We start from the raw sequence: 18,594 nt of genomic DNA, 5'->3' as shown, positions 1-18,594 counted from the left end.
ACTGCAACCATTCAATTCAAAATCGGGCAGATGGAGATCATAAACCTGAGCTGTAAGGCTAATGACTAATGACTCTCCTCTAGTGAGTTCAGGATGTTTAATGAGCTGTAATTATGCCCCCAAAGAACACACTGCATGTTGTCACATTCAATCTTTTGTTTTTCAAAGTTCACCTTTCCATTCTACATGGAATTAAATTTTGAGAGGCTTGCGGTTTCTAGATAAAATATGCCTGGTTAGTGTCTGCTTGCTTCCCCACTCCCCCAGTTTTACTGGTTCCTGAGTCCTATGCAACCCCATTTCCAAAGCTTCCCAGGCTCCCTCCCATCTCTTCTGTCAAAGCCATGGACATACTAGGCCAGATGGAGACCGAGGGTTTCACAAGAAACTGATCTTTACTCAACAATGTTCTACACAAGTGGAATCTTATCACGCCACCTCGGCGCCAATCACCAGCACAGCACAGTAACAAATGGACAGACCCTGGAGCCCATGGAAGAGGAGAAAGGGTAAGGAGAGATGTGGTAAACAGGGTAAGAGGGACTGCAGATCCAGGCCAGTCAGGATCTGCAGCCCTGGGCAGGAAAGAAGATTGAGAAGTTGAAACTTCATTGTGCAAAAATCAACCAAAAATAAATTAAAAAATTAAATAGTTCTCTTTAAAAACAAAAAACCTAGAACCAGGCTCCCCCCTTCCATTCCCTGAAGGTGGCTTGAACCCCCGAACCGCAATCCTGGGTGAAGAAAGGGTATTACCAATCCCATCAGACCCATCCACACACCCCAAGTCCCAGCAGAGGATGTGCCAAAGAACTGGAAGTTACCAGAAAATTAAAGGTTTTTTTTTTTGTTTTTTTTTGTTTTTTGTTTTTTTAAACAAATGGTTCCCAGAGACCTGCTGGACTTTCATGGGGGAGAAAATTATGCTTATGGAATGTGTGCCAAGTGCCTCTGGGCACAGAAGCAGGGTCTGACTCTGTCTGAGAACATACAGGGCTGATAGGGGTGGAATCCAGGGCCCCAGAAGATGGCTGGAGAAGGCCCCAGAAAACGGGACCCCCAACAACTCCCCCCAAGACTCCAAAAGTGCCCCACAAAGTAGAAAATAGGAGAAAAAGGAAAACATTAGGAGAGCTACAGGATCAGGTTTCAAGGCCAACTGCAAAGTAGCCATAGCCCCTCCCTCTCTAGGGGACCTTCTCCCATCAGGACTGACTCCCCCCAACCAATCCCAAAGGTTCTCTAGATTCATTGCCCCAATCTAGTGAGGTGTTGGGACTCATTGCAAGCTAGGATGAACAAAGTCCCAGGACCACAGAGTTGGGGTTCAGTAGATACATGACCTTTTCCCCTTTTCCAAGCCCTCAGTCCCTCAGTTTCCACCTTCACGGCAAAATTACACCTTAGTCTTCTGCCGTTAATCACTAAATAACCCTGTCTTGACTCTCATGTTAAAACTTAGGCCTGGAATTTGAGAAGGGGGCTCCCAGAGGCAGAGAAATGGATTGCCCTTGAAACAGAATTGCTGAAGACACAGAGTAGGTATCAGCAGCTTAGGTGGCCACCCCAAGGTCTCTTTGGGAAAAACGTCCCCACTGAGGGTCTTGAAATACCACTGGAGAACAGGGGAGGGAGTGTGCCCTCTGGGCAGACTCAGCCACTCTGGATATCCCCTCTTCTGGGCAGGACATTGAAGGGGACACATTGGCTGAGGCTGCCAGAGCTGACAGGAAGTGTGCTGAGCAGATCCAAAGCGTGCACGTGCTGACTGGGTAGCCCCAAGATGGCTGATCTCTTCCCCCCACCCCGCCCCAGGGTCCCTGCGGAGGCCCCCAACCCACCCAGCCCTCCCCAATCACCGTCAATTCCGGCAAAACAGCAGAAGCTTCTTAAACTCTAGATGCAGGTTACACGGAAGGCCTTACAGGTTAACTCAGGGGTTCACTAATTCTACTGTCTCCATGCAGTCAGGGAAATGGTGGGGCAGCTGGCCCAGTCTGACTGGCTGCAGCGCCCACACATGCGTGTGACCACGTGTTTATGTGTGAGTGTACGTGTCTACAAGGACCCCCCTCCCTGCCTGCCTTCCCCTTGCCTCATCCTAAGCCAGATTCAATTGGCTGTGTTGATTCTTCCCTCCCATTTGGCTGGTCCAAATGGGCTGCCTGAGGTGACCCCCAATGAGAGCAAGGGGCCCTTGCTGCCAAGAAGTCCCACCCCCCCTCCCATTAGTAGGTGAGCATGGAGGCCCCACCCACCTGCCCATCCGCATAGGCTGGGCCAGGCAGGTAGATGGACAGACAAGGCATCTGGATTTGGGTCCCGTTCACTCCTCCCTAACCCCCCTTGACCAGGGCTCGACGACTTCTGGACGCAGTGCGATCCCCAGCAACCCCTCCTACGAGGACACAGAAACCTGTAGGGAGAGGAAGGGTCAGGGCTTGCACCCCTTTGGTGCTCATTATAGCACCTCCCCCCACTTAAGTTCCCCTCACCTGATGGTCCCCCATGCTCCTCTAGACCCCGTAGAAGGCGGCCAGCCTCTCCTTGAGCAGTGGTGGGAACTGCTCCGAGAACTGCTGCCAATTCTCCTCCCCGACTTGGTCTTTGAAACCATGAAGAATCTGTTGTAGGGGTACCCCAGCACAGTAACATGAGCATGGCCACCCCTCTCCAGAGAGGGTCCTTTCACCACCCGCCAAGCCTACGTATGGGATAAACAAAAGCTTACCTTATAAAACATGTCCCGAAGGTCATCCTTCGGGCTCACCCAGGAGGCTACAGCATCGCAGAAGAAAATAAAGTCCTGAAACGTGATGGATCCCATGTGAGGGGCCGCCCCAGCCCTGTCCCAGCACCTTCCCTCAGAACCCTAATGCCCTGACCTGCACAACACCCCCAGGGTTGACGCCTATCATCATGCAAATGCCTCGGAAGGCTGAGTCCTTCTCCTCATTGTCTCTGATGTTCCTGAGGGAGGTGCACCTGTGGGGAGGCAAACACTGAGGAATCAGCCAGTGGCAGGGCTATAGCACTATGGACAACTGTGGGAGGGAGTGGGTCTGGGGCAGGACATGTAACTCAAAGGCATGGGGAGAAGCAGGTGGTGGGGCAGGGACATGCATCTAGGCATGGTAGTGGGCACATGTGAGGGAACCATCAGGGCCTTTCCCACCCATCCCATCGCCTGGCCCACCGTACAGCAGGCCTCACAGAGGTAGGCACACACCAAGGCCGGATGAACTGCTGCAGCATGGGTGCCACCTCCTGTGGGCACACGTAGCCCAGGCGGCCAATGGTGATGGCTGGAATGGCAGAGGAACTCGTCAGGCGACCTGCAACCCCGAGCGGCCCCGGGACGGTACATGGCGGGGCCTCTGTGAGGCACCAACCCCGCCCCATGGGGCCCAAGGGAACAGTTCCTGCCACCTGGGACTCTCTCAAGGCCAGCAGCTCTTTGGGCTCTTCCCAGAACCCCTTGCAGATGCCCTCCCTGGTTCTTTCCCAAGGCCTTATTTCAACTACCCTCCCAACCAGGAACCCCATGTCTGAGAGGGGGAGAGCAGGCAGCAGCCAAGGTCTGGCACCCACCTGTGTTTTCCAACAGCGTCTTCGGCGTGTTGGGCCGGTTAATGATCTCCACCAGATTGTTGAGGACCATCTGCACATAGGGCTGCATCTCTGCCCCTGGGAGACCAGCCAGTCAGAGCCCACATCATGCATAGGGAACAGCCTGGGGCACTGCCCCACCTTACTGGGTGACCCCCACTTTCATCTAGACATTGGTTACAAACACAACATCAACGAAACAAAAAACCTCGGGATGGTCTCCAGCCCAGGACCCAACCAGATTAACCCATACCCTCTTAAGCACTAGTAACTTTGAGTAATTACTGACCAAGGTAAGACCATATAGTCACTCTCTGCCCTCCCCTCCCCCAATCCATGTGAGAAGTGGGCTGGGGAAGCAGCCAAGGTCTCCCAACCAACCTCAGCGTGACCGTTAGTCAACAAAAGGGGAATTCTCAAAAATATAATCACAACAGCTTTCTGTCTAGTCTCTTTGGAGAAGTCAGTGACAAGTGGTCTTTTAGCCACTGGGCCCTGCCCTGAAGAAAATATCCAGGGCCTTTCTCAAAGACACCAGGGCCCAGCCAAAGCCAGGTTAGGAATTGCCCTACTTGAGTGGCACTCACCCATCTGCATGCAGATCTCACCAATGGCCCAGGTGGCATTGTTGCAAACAGAGATGAATTCAGGGTTTAGGTTGGTGCCCAAGATGGGCATGAACTCAGCTGGTGAGGAGAAAAGAGGGGTGCTGAGGAGGGTGGCCAGCCAGCTAGGGTGAGTTCCCAGACCTGACCCAGCAGACCCCATCAGACAGTACGAATACGTCCCAGTTTGGTCACAGTGACAGTGTATCCAGGTCATTTTTCATCACCTGAGGCCAGGGTTGGGTTCATGGGGTAGGGATAAGCAGGGTGTCATACCGATACAGGGCTTGACATGGATGAAGCAGGCTTTGGTGAGGTCTCCCAAGAGGGCGAAGGAACTCTGTCGGACCTCAGGCATCGAATCCTGAGGAGTCAGAGTCCAGTCAGTGTAGGATGGTACCCCTCCCCACAACTAGCAGTTGACCCTGTCACTTCTCCGCACCAAGGCTTTCAACTCCATCTGTATATACTGGACTCAGCTAACGAGAATGCCTGCTCAATACTGTGCAGAGGGGAGCAGACATAAGTGCTAACATCTTGATACACTTGCAAGGATGATGCTGGGGTAACATCCAAGGGACTTATTGTTCGTATTTCCCAGTTTCCACTTTTATTTTCTACATCATCAGCATTTCTCAGAAGGATTTTACTCATGTCTTATTTGAATCACCTTGTAAAGTAACTACAAGGGCTGTTTTTCACAGGCCCCCTTTTTTTCTTGAAGATCTTTGGGGCCCTGAGTCCCCCCCAGAGTGGCCTACACCAGCTGCTGGGTGCTGTCACTGAGCAGTAGAAGTCTGCAAGGGGCACCCACCCACCTGCATGCACTGGAAGAGCAGTGTCATAATGTTGCTGCGGGCCACTAGCTGCTCCACGTGGCCACCTAGGCCCTCCGCCAGGCCGCTGAGCAGATCCAATGCCACAATCATGAAGTCCTTGTCAGGGGCCTCATACTGCTCAGGGTGCTGAGTGTACATCTGGGCACAGAAGGAGTGGGCAGGTGGGAAGTGGACCCAGGCCAGGGCAGCAGCACAGTGGGTAGCAGGGTAATGTCAGGTGGGTGCTCACCATGGCCTGGGCCAATGTCTTCTGCACCAGGGTGACGCAGCGCTGGTAGACAGGCTCACAGTAGGGCAGGAAGCCACTCTGCAGGGCGGTGGCCACAGATGACAGACACTGGTGGGGAGGAAGGCAGGAGAGGTAAACTCAGATATGGTAGGGCAGGGTTATAGGAGAAGGCCCTGGAGCCCACCTACCTCCAGCAAAGGGAAGAGGTCCTTATCTTCATCCTTGAGCTCGTTCCATTTCTGGATTAGTGGAGGCATCAGCTTTTGGATATATTCCTGGAAAGGGAGTAGGAAGTTGGGACTCCATGGTTGGAGGTGGTCTCTCTATGACTCTCAGGCACCTGTCACCTGAGCAGTCTGGGCCCCTCATTGTGGCCCACAGAGCCCTGCAAATCCTTGCCATTCATGACCTTCCCATCCATCCTCTGTCCATTTTCCCACCCCCATCAGTGCCTCCTGGTTCCACAGTTCCCTGAACTCTGCTGACACAGCACTTACCACACTGTCTCATAACTAACTGTCTTTTCTACTAGACTAGGAGCTGGCTCAGAGCAAAGCTAGGTCTGTTTGTTGAGGTCATGGCCATGTCTCTGGCATGTGACAGTGGCATTGTCTGTGGGGTTGACACCAAGTCACAGGATATCAAGGGGCATAGGGTTCGGGAAGAGTCTCTAAAAGGTCTCACCGGCTGGTTGAGGTGGTGGCCCACAGAGTCAGCCAAGGTACCAATGGCATCATAGAGGATGAGAAGGTTCTTGTGCTGGTACTTGCCAAAGGCAAAGACAAGGGTGTCCAGGATGTAGCTGAGGTAGGGTACCAGCTCTGTGCAGGCCTCCTCCTCCAAGGTGGCAAAGGCACTGGTAGGGGGAGAGGGACTCAGTAGGCAGCAGCAGGAAAGGCTGGGAGCGGGAAGGGATCAGGGAGGCATATGCGGGATCAGCCAGTACGAATACATGAGAAATCAGCAAAAGTCAGGGTAAAATGAGTGTCATCACTTCCCGGAGGACAGCCAGTGCAGGAAAATGGGGACTGTAAGCCAGGGGTTGAGGGTCACCTGCAGGCTGCCTCCTGCACCCTCTTGTTGCCATCCAGGATGCGCTTCAGCAACTCTGTCATCAGGGGCTTGAGGTGCATGTCTGGCGGCTGGCTGACCACCCAGTGGGCATAGCGGCTTAGCGTCCAGCAGGCAATGGAGCGGACCAGGGCCTTCTTGTCTGACAGGCACTGGATGAGGTGTGGGATCAACTCAGGCAGGTAGGGCACCATGCCCTGCATGCAACCTGAAAGGACCAGCACAGGGGCAAACCTGAGCCATTTGGGCCTGCTACACCCACCCTGCTGAGGAATCAAATGAAGCACCTGACATGTTGGAAAACTGAGGTTCTAAGATCAAATAACTGACTCAGAGTAGAGCCAGTGGGAGGCATGATCAGGATGGTAAGTGGCAAAGTCCTCCCCCTCCAACGCCTCCCATCCATGCCATTCCAAGGCACCTGTTACATCAATCAGCCACCCACTCACTGACAGATGGCCTGGCTGCACAGCGAGGCAGGCTTTATGGGCAGCAGTGACCCAATGAAAGGGAAGTGATTTCTTTTTGAAATCCTTCTCAGATACTTGTGATTTATTCCTTCACCTTTTTTCTTTTAAACCACGAACATGACTCTCAAAGATCACAGATGATCACACATTTCCAATAACTGAAGTCCAGGGACCTATTTTTACCATTTTAGGACCAATCCCTTAAGCTCTTTCCCATTAGCACACTGAATACCTAATGTAGTCTCTACTGATAGATGCATATGTGTGACATAGCATAGCAACTATAATGTCAGCTATTATGTGAAGAAATGCATCCTTAACACAATTTTAAAAGTTCTCCAGGTTAAGAGCTCCTACTCTACACCTTTTATGACGACCTGGATGCTGAGGTGGTCATGTGTGATAACTGTAACAGATTTAAACTCACCCAAGGGGACAAAAGGACCAGAAAACCACACCAGAATTAGCACAACATGTTAAATTTAAGGTAACACCACCACCCACTTCTGATTTTGGCAGACCAGGCTAACAGTGTGGGGCAGGTTTGAAACCCAGCTACACCATGGATTTACCTCAGTGAGCCTCAGTTTGCCCATCTACAAAACCCAGCCAGCCCATCAAGTTGTGCTAAGTCCACAGGATCAGATTATCTACTACAGGTAAACACTGCAAAAGTGACTGTACTGTTGCTATAGCTATAATTATGCTATCAGAGAAATACCTGCCTGTGAGATTTAAGGAAGAGGGCCGCATTAGTCAGTTTCAGGGGTCCTTTCTAGCCAACGGACTTAGTGGAAAAATTCAAACCCCAGAAGGGAACAAATAGGCCTCTGCAGAGAACCTAGGGATGGTGTCACTAACTGCCCAGCTGAACCCCAAGGTAGACCTGTCTGAGTCAACCCAACAGTCTTACATCAACAAAGTTCAGGCTATTTGGGGCACTCACCCTCAGCAATGGCGCCCAGCACCAGGATGCCTGACTCCTTGACTACCCACTCAGGGTGGAAGAGGAGACCTTTGAGCAGGGGGAGCAGGTGGGGTAGAAGTTCCTCCCGGAAGACGTTGGCCAGAACATCCAGAGCAGCTGCTGAGCACTTTCCTGGGGCAGGAGGGGATGGAGGGCTGGCTCAGGGAGCTCCATAGGCAGGCCATCACCCCTTAATTATACCCCCAGAACCAGACATTAGCATCTTCACACCTGCTCTGCATAGGCTTCTTAGCACGAGAGGGAAGCAGCCCAGGGCATGGTGTCCCCCTACTTCCCTTGGACCACTCCCCCAGATCAAGACACATACTGAGATTCCAGTCGGACAAAGCATCATCATCATCATCATCCTCAGCATCTTCAGAGCCATCAGGCCGCTCAGCCTCATGGGGCAGTGTCACTGTGCGAGACTTGTGAAAGCGAGGTTTGATGTCCTGCTCACTGTCAGGGACTGCCTCGTCCTCCTCCACATCCCCCTGAGGGTTAAAGAGACACTCAGCACCATTAAAAAGCACCAGAGCCCTTACCCTGACACCAGGCACCTGCTTGTCTGCCTAGGCCCTAGCCTGCTCACCCAAGCCTGACCACTGGCCTTGACTTACCTTCAGCAAGATGATGTCAATTTCTGAGTACTTCATCCCATTTACCAGTATAGGAATCAACCTGTTGGGAGAGGCTGTTCATCAGGATGCAGAGGTCCAGAGTGGGGTTCAAAGACCAGGTGAGATGGAAACAGATGCAGGTAGGAGGTTAAGAAGCCAAGCAACAGACTATAGAGCAGTCAGATTCTGCTTGTCCTGCATCCATTCATTTCCCATCAGAGTTCTACCACAACCTAGCTACTATGATCATTACAGAATTGACACCTAGTCTGGCTACTCACTGAATTCCAAACCCCTAATACACTGAGAAGCTGGGAACAGTGCCTGACACTACTACACCAGAAGTCAGGGACATGTGACCTTGTCACTTAGCTCTTCCCTGGATGGGGATCACATTAGCAGAGTCATCAATTGGGGCATCCAGTCCCCTCTACTAGAGCCCAAGAACATGGGGATCAGAAACTCTAATCATAGCTTCAGTGATCCAACACTGAGTGAGCCAAGGAGAGCCACAAGTAAGTGATCCAAGTTGGTCAGGGAAGGTAAGCCATAGGGATTTTGCTGACGAAACTACTTGAGAGCTTCTTTACTCTGCGCTGCCCAAGCTAGAAGGTTACAGAAGGCAATAGCACTACCATGAAGAAAGGACAGGTCTGAAAATGAAGCTGACACAGGAAGTAGATCTGAGACTAGGCACAGGCCTTTCACATTTCTTGAGTACTCAGATCCAACTACGCCTGAACTATTACTGATATTCCACTATTCTTGCCTAATATTTAAGTCATTCAAGTTACATTCTTAGCACTTGGTAAAGTAAGTGCACACAAGGATAGAAAGCACACTGAGCTAGACACATAATCTGGAAATAACACAGGAGGTGACCAGAAAGGAAGGCTAAGGCTGGGATGGGCCAAAGGCAGGGGCAGCACTCACTGGACCAGGTGGGAAGCCAGGACTTCCTTGCATATGGGCTGCTCGGCCAGCGTCAGCCAGAATTCACAGGCCTCAAGGGCAACATTCTCATCATGGTCCTGGGTCCTCTGCAGCATGTACTAGGGAGAGTGGGTAAAAGACTGAGGTCTGGTCCAGCTGAGGGCAGCATCCCATCTGCCCCGTTTCCCAGCCTCAGTCTCAGCCTCAGCATGCATACCTGGATGATGCTGTGCATGTGGGGGATGAGCCGATCAATCCGCACTTCCAACAGCATCACCAGGGCTCGGCAGACATTCTTCCGTACTTCAGGGTCATCATCCACAGCCAGGGCAAACAGGTGCTGTAGGGAACACAGGGTGAGTGGTAGCATGGCCTTGGATCTTTTGCCTGTCCCACAATGGCCCAGGGAACCCACCTCAATGAAGGTATCAATGTTGTCCATCAGTGCCTGGGCCCGGTCCATGATGAACTGATTCACACAGGCAATGGCATGGGACCTAATGGGGAGCAGGCACACAAGTCACCCACCTTGCCCACTTAGCCTACTCCAGACCACTGCTGACTCCTGAGAAGCCATACCCACCGGATCTTGGGGCTACAGTGCTTGAAGAACTGCAGAAACTTGGGGATCATAATGTTGAGGGGTCGGTTGAGGGCATCACTATCCAGAAGCTCAGAGGAGTCTTCACAGATTTTCTGCAAGGCTCCAAAGGCTCCCTAAATAGAGCAGACAAACAGATATGGGTGCTAGTCTGGCTTAGCTTCTGCTCACTTGTTCAGGTGGGTACCAGCCTGTCACCTACCTCACAAGTGTTGTAGTCCTCCGAGTTGAGCAGGTTGCACAGCTGGGGCAGCAGCTCGGGCCACATCTGTAGCTCACCCTTAGAAGCGATGGTGGTGATGAGAATACCTGGAGTAACCCAAAAGGATGCTATCTCAGTTTGGATGTGGGGAACTTGACCTCCCTGCGACACACTCACTACACTACCTCACGGAATCCCTACACACCCTTTAAGACCTTCTGAGCCTTGCCAGCCAGCTCACTTCAGGCCATAGAATGCAATACAGAAAACAACACAACATTCCTGCCCTTGGGAGTTGAGTAATAAGATAGACTGTGAGGTAAAGGTAAATCAACTATAAAGACCTGAGAGGCTATAAAGACCTGAGAGGCTAGGAGCTGGGAGAAAATAAAACAGAAGAAGGCTAGCAAAAGCTGAGGGTGTGGGTGAAGAGTTTTAATTAGGTGTTGATGAATTAACTATCCAGATCAGGGCTTGCCAGAAAACACCTTGCGATCTAAGCAAAGATGTGAATGAAGTGTGGGAGAAACCATCTAGGTCCCTAGGGAGAGTCCCAGGCAAAAAGGTGCAAAGATCCAGGGGCAGGAGTGCGCCTGATGTGCTCTCAGATGGAAGAGGGGTCTATGGAGCTATATAGAGGAAAGGGGAACAGAGAAGTGGCAAGGCAAGGGCCACATGGTCTCTGAGAGGATTTATTCTGCTCATTAGAAATCTAAGTGTAGGCCCTCCCTGGTGGCGCAGTGGGTTAAAGCACAGCCCTGAGAATCTAAAGCTGCTTCGGCATGAGTTCAATTCCCGCCTGCCCCGGAGGTGACCACATGGTGTGGCAGACCTCTCCTGACCCGCTCGCTGCTCCCCTCAGCAGTGTACTTCGTCGATCTGCCTATTCTGTTCCCCACTCTGTCTCTGGTGAAGCCTCTCACCGCCCCTGAGCCTCTGGCCTGTACCCCAGTTCTGTATGCACAAATAAATAAATCTTTAAAAAAAAAAGAAATCTAAGTGTAAACTGCAATAGGTATCTCAAGTGTGATGGTTTAGTGGGTGAGTTGAACACAGATGGTATCAAACATAGTAGTGTTCCCCAGGAGGAAGCTGCCATTGCCAAGACTCCAGATAGACCCAGCTTGCACAACTGCAGGCAAAAGTGATCCCTACAGTGGGTAGACCAAATACATTTCCAGTGCTGTCCCGGTCTGTGTGACTGTGAGCCATATCACTTGACATCTTTGCCTCGGTAGGGATAAAGGAGCCTCCTGGGATATTAGGGAGTTTAAGGACTTAAGTACTTACAGCAGAGGCTTCTAGACTACCTAGAATGAATTTGTTAAGTTCAAATCCTTCCACTTGCCTTAAGAAGGAAGGGGAGTAGGTAAGACTCACTTTTTTTTTTTAAGATTTATTTATTTATGCATACAGAACTGAGGTACAGGCCAGAGGGGCAGTGAGAGGATTCATCAGAGACAGAGTAGGGAACAAACAGGCAAATCAATCAAGTACACTGCTGTGGGGAGCAGTGGGCAAGACAGAAGAGATCTGCTCTCTATGTGGGTCAGCTCCTGGGCTGAGGATGGAACTTTTGCTGAAGCAGCTGTGGACAGCTTTGTAGTGCTGTGCTTTAACCTGTTACACCCCAGAAGGGCCCTCACTTTATTTTTTTAAGATTTATTTTATTTATTTATACGTACAAGAATGGGAGTGTAGGTCAGAGGTTTTGGGAGGGGGTGACAGGATTCACCTGAGACAGAGTGGGGAAGAGAACAGACAGATCTACTGAAATACATTGCTGAGGGGAGCAGCAAGTGAGTCAAGAGATATCTGCTGTGCCATGTGGGTTAGCTGCCTGGCTGCGATCAAACTCATGCTGCAGTGGCTGGTGACTGAGCATTGAGACTTCAACCCCTTGCATCACCAGGGAAGACCTGGTAAAGTTCACTTTTAACACAGGCAGCAGGGCCTCATCAACACTACAGTTCTCAACATTTAGTTCAAATTTAACCCTGTTTTCTTGCTTTATTACATGTCTTTACCTTCCACTTAGGGCAAACAAATCTGTCTTTCCATTGTTACACAATTCCCTTTTGAAAGTTGACACAGGAAAAAAAGTAAGTCAATTATCTCTCAAATTTTAAGTTGGAAGAAATAGGGTTGGTGTTTTTATCAGCAATGAAAATGCTGAAGGGAAAATTGTTTTAAATTCCTGGTCAGGGTCTTCCCTGATGGTGCAACAAGTTCAAGCGCAGTACTATGAAGCTCTTGCTAGCCACTGCAACATGAGTTCATCCCTAGCCAGGCAACTGACCCACAATGGCACGGCAGACCTCTCCTGACTCGCCTGCTGCTCCCCTCAGCAATGTGTTTCAGTAGGTCTGCCTGTTCTGTTCCCCACAGTCTCTGGTGAATCCTCTCACCCACCACACCTCTGGCCTGTACCCTGTACAGGCCAGGGGTTCAGGGGCAGTGAGAAGATTCACTAGAGACAGAGTGGGGAGCAGAACAGGCAGATAGAATAAGTACACTGCTGGGAGGAGCAGTGGGTGAAGCAGGAGAAGACTGCTGCACCATGTGGGTCAGTTCCCAGGCTCAGGATCAAACTCACACTGAAGCGGCTGTGATTAGCTTGCAATGCTGCGTCCTAACCCACTGCACCACCAGGGTGGGCCCATAAATAAATCTTTAAAAAAAAAGAAGAAATTCTTGGTCATCCTTCTGTAACTTCTGGAGTCAGGAAGACACCAAGGAAAACTTATTTATTTATTTATTTTTGCATAAAAGAATTGAACTGTAGGCCAGAAGTATAGGGGGTAGAGGTTGAGGGGATCCACCAGAGACCAAATGGAGAAAACAGGTGGATCTACTGAAATACAGTGCTAAGGGGAGCAGAAGGCAAGATAGGAGAGCTCTGCTGTACCATGTGGGTCACCTCCCTGGCTGGGACAGAACTCAGACTACAGCAGTGATAGCAACAAGACTTAATATATAGGCCACAGGGAGGCCTCAAAGAAAACTTTATATATGTTTCATCTAAATCACTATTGGCAAGAATTGTAACCTATGATACCTTCTGCTTTCATTCTTAGCATTCAATTCTAAACACTGAGTGCCAGTGTCATAAGTAAAGATGGCTATTGGGGGAGATGGGGATTGCATATTCACTGGCCACTTTTGAGCTCTACTACTTACCAAACAAGTCCCTTAATATTGCTGCATCTCAGTTTCCTCATCTGTAAAATGGCAACAGTAATAGGACTACTGCCCAGTGTGGGCATATTTGTGCTAGTTGAGAAGGTGGCTGAGAAGCTTTCTAGGTCAAGAATGAGTTCTTAATGAATCATCACAGGCTACCCTCCACTGTCCCCCCTCACCTATGGTGGCTCGGATGAGCGAGGAGGCATCACCAATGTTGTTGAGACATTCCTGTTTGATGAAGTCAGCCACCGGTGGCGGAAAGCTCTGGTAATGTGCCTTCACGTTGTTCTTGAGGATGAGGCCACTGAGTGAGCGAGTCGGCTCATCTGGGGGAAGAGGGCTAATGCTCAGGGGACAATGAGGAAAAAAGTAGGGTCCAGTCTGCATGGAGGGGCACGGAGGGCGTACCTTCTGACTTGAGTCTGGTCAAGACGAAGATCAGGTAGTTGTTGAAGTCTGGAAACTGGTTCAGTTGTTTGAGTTTCTGTGAGGTTGTTAAGGGACTTGGGAGACAGGGACATCCCCAGATGGGTCCTCCCCTCACCCTAGCAACATCCTATGGTTGACAGCATTTCTGATTACTAGGAGCCTGCAGCCTAGCTCCCCTAAACCTGCCTGTCAACCATCATGAACAAAACAACACTGTATTCCCCCAGCACATCAAATTCACTGGTGGGCTGCGAAGGGGTGATGGGCTTTCCACAGCTCCTGAAGACCTGGTCAGAGCAGGAGAGGGTCAACACACCCAAGTGGCAGCTGCTACTTAATTCTACCACTAGCAGTCCAAAATTTCTTGCTTTTTGAAAGAGGGAATCCACATTTTCAAGCAAAACTTGCTAATGTTTTAATTACTTCTAAAGGTTAACTTGTTTTAAACAATTTTTAAAAATTTAAATATGAAACCTAAACAAAGCCCCAGTGCCAGTCAATTTCCTGCAGGGCCTCACTTCCTTAGGAAAAAGACCCAAGAATTCTAATCCTGTTAGGCCAGTTCATCTAGACTGTAGAGTCTGGGGATAAGTGAGCCGGCCCCTCCCTCTTGGGTTTTCAGGGGCTGCAGATGTATGTAGGGTTCCCCCAGCCCCGGAAGGAAGGAAGGATGGATACATCCTGCACGATGCGCTGGGTAGCTGTGTTGGGTGACTGCGAGTCTTTGAGCAGCTGCAGGACCTGCTGCAGGCCCTGCTCATCTGGCTGCCAGTCCATGGTGCAAGGTGAGCTGTGGGGGTAGGAGCCGTTGTCAGCACTGGGTCCCAGGGTCTGCACGTGAGACTTGGGTTTAGACCCCATGGAGGTGGAAGCAGAGACCAAAGACTGGGGTGCTCACAGCGAACAGGCAGCAGCCGCCGATCCACACCTGCCCAAATGCCAGGTGCCCACCAGTTGTGCCAGCCTGGGTATTGGGGTCTCGAACAGGGGGTTGTGGAAGCATGCCATGGAAGGGGGTGGTAGGACCCAGCGGATCCTCATCTGACCCAGCACCAAGCTTTTCTACCACCAAAGCCCATTCTGTCTCTCCAGGCCTGGGGTCTGAGGGTTTCTGCTTCCCTTGAAGCCATTTCCAATCCTGAGACCATGATAGTCCCGGGACCCCTGTTGCCTCTTCGATGCTTGCACGAAACCCAAAGATCTCCCTTAAAGATCTCCCTTCTCTCGAAATTTAGTCCTCAAGTTCCATCAGATCACTGTCTCTTTTAAGTACCGAGTCTCCCCAGGTGCACTGCCCAAGGCACTCCATTCGCTAAACGGGCCCTCCAAGCTCAGCGGGATACCCGTCTCCCTCCTTTCTGGCCTGCAAGACTCGTCCAGAATGGGAGTCCTCTTAATCAGGCCGATGGAGTCCCTAGACAGGTCCTTTTCGAATGAGAGCAAACCAAGTGCTCTCACCTTAGAACAGAAGCCCCCTAGACGTGTCCCTTGCTTTCCCCAATATGGTCCGGCCAACCTTTCCTCTCTCCTCCCCAGACGCAGGAACTCTCCTCTTCCCCCAATTAAGTTCGGTCAAACCATCCACCGCCTGTCGCCGTAACCCCCCTTCGTTCTATCTCTGCAGTTTCTCCCAATTAGCCCTGGCCAAGCCCCCTCCCCCCGACCCACTCATTATTACCCCCAACGGATACCGGCAAAGCCCTCTAGGCCGAAACCTGATGCCCCTCCCTACCAGAGCATAACAAGCCCCCACCCCAACTTTTCAACACAGACTCCCCCAATCAGACCCATCCAAGCCCCTCTAAAAACGCCACACTCACACACCCGTTACTCGAGACGTTCCCCCATCAGGCCCTAAACAGTCCCCGGACGCTTCCCCCAATCAGATCCCCTTCAGCCCAACCCCAGCCGCCCCGCTGGCCCAACTCTCGCGGCACCCAGACCCCACCAAGCTCCGAGGCCCCACCCCACCCCCCTCAGGATGGCTAATTTCCCCCTCCCCCGCGCCGGCCGGTTCTCTATGCCTCGCGAATCGGGGGCCCAAACGGGTTCTCGGCCTTTCCCGGTCTGACACTGTCCAGACGCCCCGACCACGCACGGCGCAGGTCGGGAGCCCAGCACCAGTGGACGCAAGTCCGGGCCAAGCTAGTCGAGCTCCTGGTAAGGCTAAGGCCCACCTACCCAGCCCCGAGCGGCAGCAGCGGCTCCTTGCGATGTGGCTTCTCCAGAGACTCGCGCGGAAGGAGGGAGCCAAAGAGAGGGAATTGGGTAAAAAAAAAAAAAAAAAAAAAAAAAAAAAGAAAAAAAAAACCCTAAAGAAAGAAAGAAACGCGGCCGTAGATGAGCCGCCGCGGCTTCCGTATACCGTTCAAACTCACCCAGCGGAGCCAATTAGAAGGAACAACCATCGCACGTGGCCTGGCAAGGTGGAGAGTCTGGCCCCGCCAATACCGGATCACGTGACCGAAGAGGTGGCGGACTCTCTTGGCCTTTCTAGCCGGCCAGTCCTCCCAGCATCTCGTTTTCTCAGCCTCTCTCCGACCTGACTGCAGCTCTTCGTTGAGACATAGGCGTTTGGTGGTTCGTGGGGACTTTTGAGTGTGTGATGTTTTGGGGAACGCCCAGCCAGAACCAGATGCGCCTTTGTCGATGTCTCCTAGCTGTCTCCCTAACCCCATTCAGAGGGTAATTAGGAGTACAGTATGTGTGCAAATGGAAGGTAGACTGAGTGTGAGGTGAACTTCTCCCCCAGAGACAAAACGAGGAAAGCCAGACAAAATGAATGCCTGATAGGTTAGGTTCCAGAAGCCTCTACCACATTTCCCCACATTTCTTTTCCAGTACTATTTGACAGTTGTCAGAAGGATATGAAAAACCCACAAGAGTGCTCGCTTTGACAGCACATATACTAAAATTGGAATGTTACAGATTAGCATAGCCTCTGTGCAAAGAAGGATGACATGCAAATTCGCGAAGCGTACAGAAAAACACAATGTAATTTTTTTAACGAAATTAACTAATGAAGTAGATACTGGAGCAAAAGAGCTAATCCTTTGCCTACCTGAAGCTTATTGAGGTGTAACAACCCAGAAAATTTAAGTAGGCAAGGGCAGTCATGAAGAAAGACATAGTCATGATCCTTGGGCCGCTTGAGGACAAAGTAGTACATCTCTCAAGAGCAGAACAGTGGAGCAGGGAGGCGCCGGGGACCTGGGAGCACTTCCGTTTTTCCCCCCTCCCAGTCCTGCTGACAGGTGAGTGGCCTACCACTCCAAACTTTAGTTCTCCATTTATCAGCAGGATCTAAGAGTACTTTTTGAGTTAGAGATAACACCAGTTAAGCATATTCTTTTAAAATGTGGCTTTTACCCAATAAGGCCATCCCTTCACTATACCATTACTTACTGAATCAACTGGAGTAAAAAAAGTCACTTCTTGCCCCAGTCGGAAGTGGGGAAAACAGGCTTCTCAGCCCACCTCCCGTGGCCAAATATTACCTCCTCCATTCATTCACGAAAATCAGTTCTCTTACGGGGCACTAGCCGAGATATGGGAGGGCTAGCTAGCACTAAATTCCACCCCGAGTTCTGAAGAGCACACCTGGGACTCCCACCTTAGCTCCTGGGACAGGACTGAAACCTGGCTTCGGAAGCAAACGCGTAAAGTTGCTGCCCACGCATGCGCAGTGGCCTTCGCTCGCGCACAGAGGTCTGGAACTACAAATCCCATCCAGCAGTGCTCTGGCGTCGCGATGCTCGCTGAGATCCAAATCCGGTGTGTGGCGTCCACAGTCTTTCGCGGGAGACTGAGAAGGCAGCGGTCAAGGGCTGAGCTGGGCATTAAGGGTTCCAGGCTGAGGTGTAAAGGGTGGGAGTTTTTTGTGCAGGGTTGAGGACTGCCCAGATAAAGATAAGCTGAGGAGCGAGTAGGAGATGATGGAGTGAATTTAATGCTCACCTAACTATTAGTAGATCACGTTTCCCACAGCCCTGCCCAAGCCTGGGGAAGAGAGGAGTCGGGGCAGAATGTGCCTATATATGCCCTCATGGGTCACAGAAGACTTTCTCACCAATTTGTGGATTTTAGTGTTGAATAGGGAAACAGCCCCCTTCCACCCACCCACCCCCAATTTCTTTTTTTTTTAATAACATGTTTATTTTTACATCATTTTGTACTTTTTTTTTTTATCTCAATTGTAATCCCGGTGGGTTTCCCATCACCAAGTCACCCATGTGCCATCACCATAGTCCAGCGTACTTCCCTCCCCCCACTGCTTTTGATCCCACTTCCCACTCCACCCCCATAAAATGTCTCTGGTATGGGCCCTCCCTGGTGGCGCAGCGGGTTAAAGCACTGCACTGAGAAGCTAAAGCCACTTCCGCATGAGTTCGATTCCCACCTGCCCCGGAGGTGACCACATGGTGTGGCAGACCTCTCCTGACCCACCCGCTGCTCCCCTCAGCAGTGTACTTCGTCGATCTGCCTGTTCTGCTCCCCACTCTGTCTCTGGTGAAGCCTCCCACCGCCCCGAGCCTCTGGCCTGTACCCCAGTTCTGTATGCATAAATAAATCTTTAAAAAAAAAAAATGTCTCTGGTATATGGCTGTTCATTATTATTATTTTCTCGCCCGGTCCATTATACTCCTGCTGTGAGTGAAACCATCCAATATTTTTCTTTTTCTTTCTGGCTTATCTCACTAAGAATGATCTTTTCCAGCTCCACCCATGTTGCTGCAAAAGATATGTGTTTTTTTTTTGTTGTTGTTGCTGAGTAATATTCCATTATGTATATGTACCACATCTTTTTAATCCAGTCATCTACTTTTGGGCATT

General features: G+C 50.9%; 1 protein-coding gene across 5 annotated transcripts; it reads right to left on the bottom strand.

Annotated features, from left to right (window-relative positions):
• Window positions 1-376: 376 nt before the first annotated feature.
• Window positions 377-17,394, bottom strand: TNPO2 (transportin 2). Of its 5 annotated transcripts, none has more exons than XM_012729077.1 (25): window positions 16,140-17,394; window positions 14,440-14,551; window positions 13,741-13,816; window positions 13,509-13,658; window positions 10,147-10,253; window positions 9,927-10,060; window positions 9,759-9,840; window positions 9,561-9,683; window positions 9,344-9,462; window positions 8,411-8,471; window positions 8,119-8,284; window positions 7,770-7,922; window positions 6,336-6,561; window positions 5,967-6,138; window positions 5,471-5,557; window positions 5,283-5,390; window positions 5,033-5,191; window positions 4,491-4,578; window positions 4,197-4,295; window positions 3,592-3,687; window positions 3,230-3,335; window positions 2,886-2,985; window positions 2,732-2,806; window positions 2,496-2,624; window positions 377-2,416 (listed from the first exon to the last, which is right to left on the bottom strand). In XM_012729077.1, exons 2-24 carry the CDS (start codon window positions 14,536-14,538, stop codon window positions 2,517-2,519), a joined length of 2,694 nt encoding a protein of 897 aa, XP_012584531.1. In that variant the 5' UTR covers window positions 14,539-14,551; window positions 16,140-17,394; the 3' UTR covers window positions 377-2,416; window positions 2,496-2,516. The 5 variants fall into 5 exon arrangements, with proteins under 5 accessions (XP_012584531.1, XP_004688777.1, XP_012584530.1 ...); XM_004688720.2 differs by lacking the exon at window positions 16,140-17,394 and adding an exon at window positions 15,943-16,123; XM_012729076.1 differs by lacking the exon at window positions 16,140-17,394 and adding an exon at window positions 15,943-16,048 and having other exon boundaries at window positions 14,440-14,592.
• Between the last annotated feature and the right edge of the window lie 1,200 nt (window positions 17,395-18,594).

Source organism: Condylura cristata, unplaced genomic scaffold, assembly GCF_000260355.1.
Source record: "Condylura cristata isolate star-nosed mole 26May11 unplaced genomic scaffold, ConCri1.0 scaffold00024, whole genome shotgun sequence".
Taxonomy (NCBI): Eukaryota; Metazoa; Chordata; class Mammalia; order Eulipotyphla; family Talpidae; genus Condylura; species Condylura cristata.
Note: the sequence above shows the minus strand (reverse complement) of the source record. Positions and strands in the feature narration are given on the sequence as shown.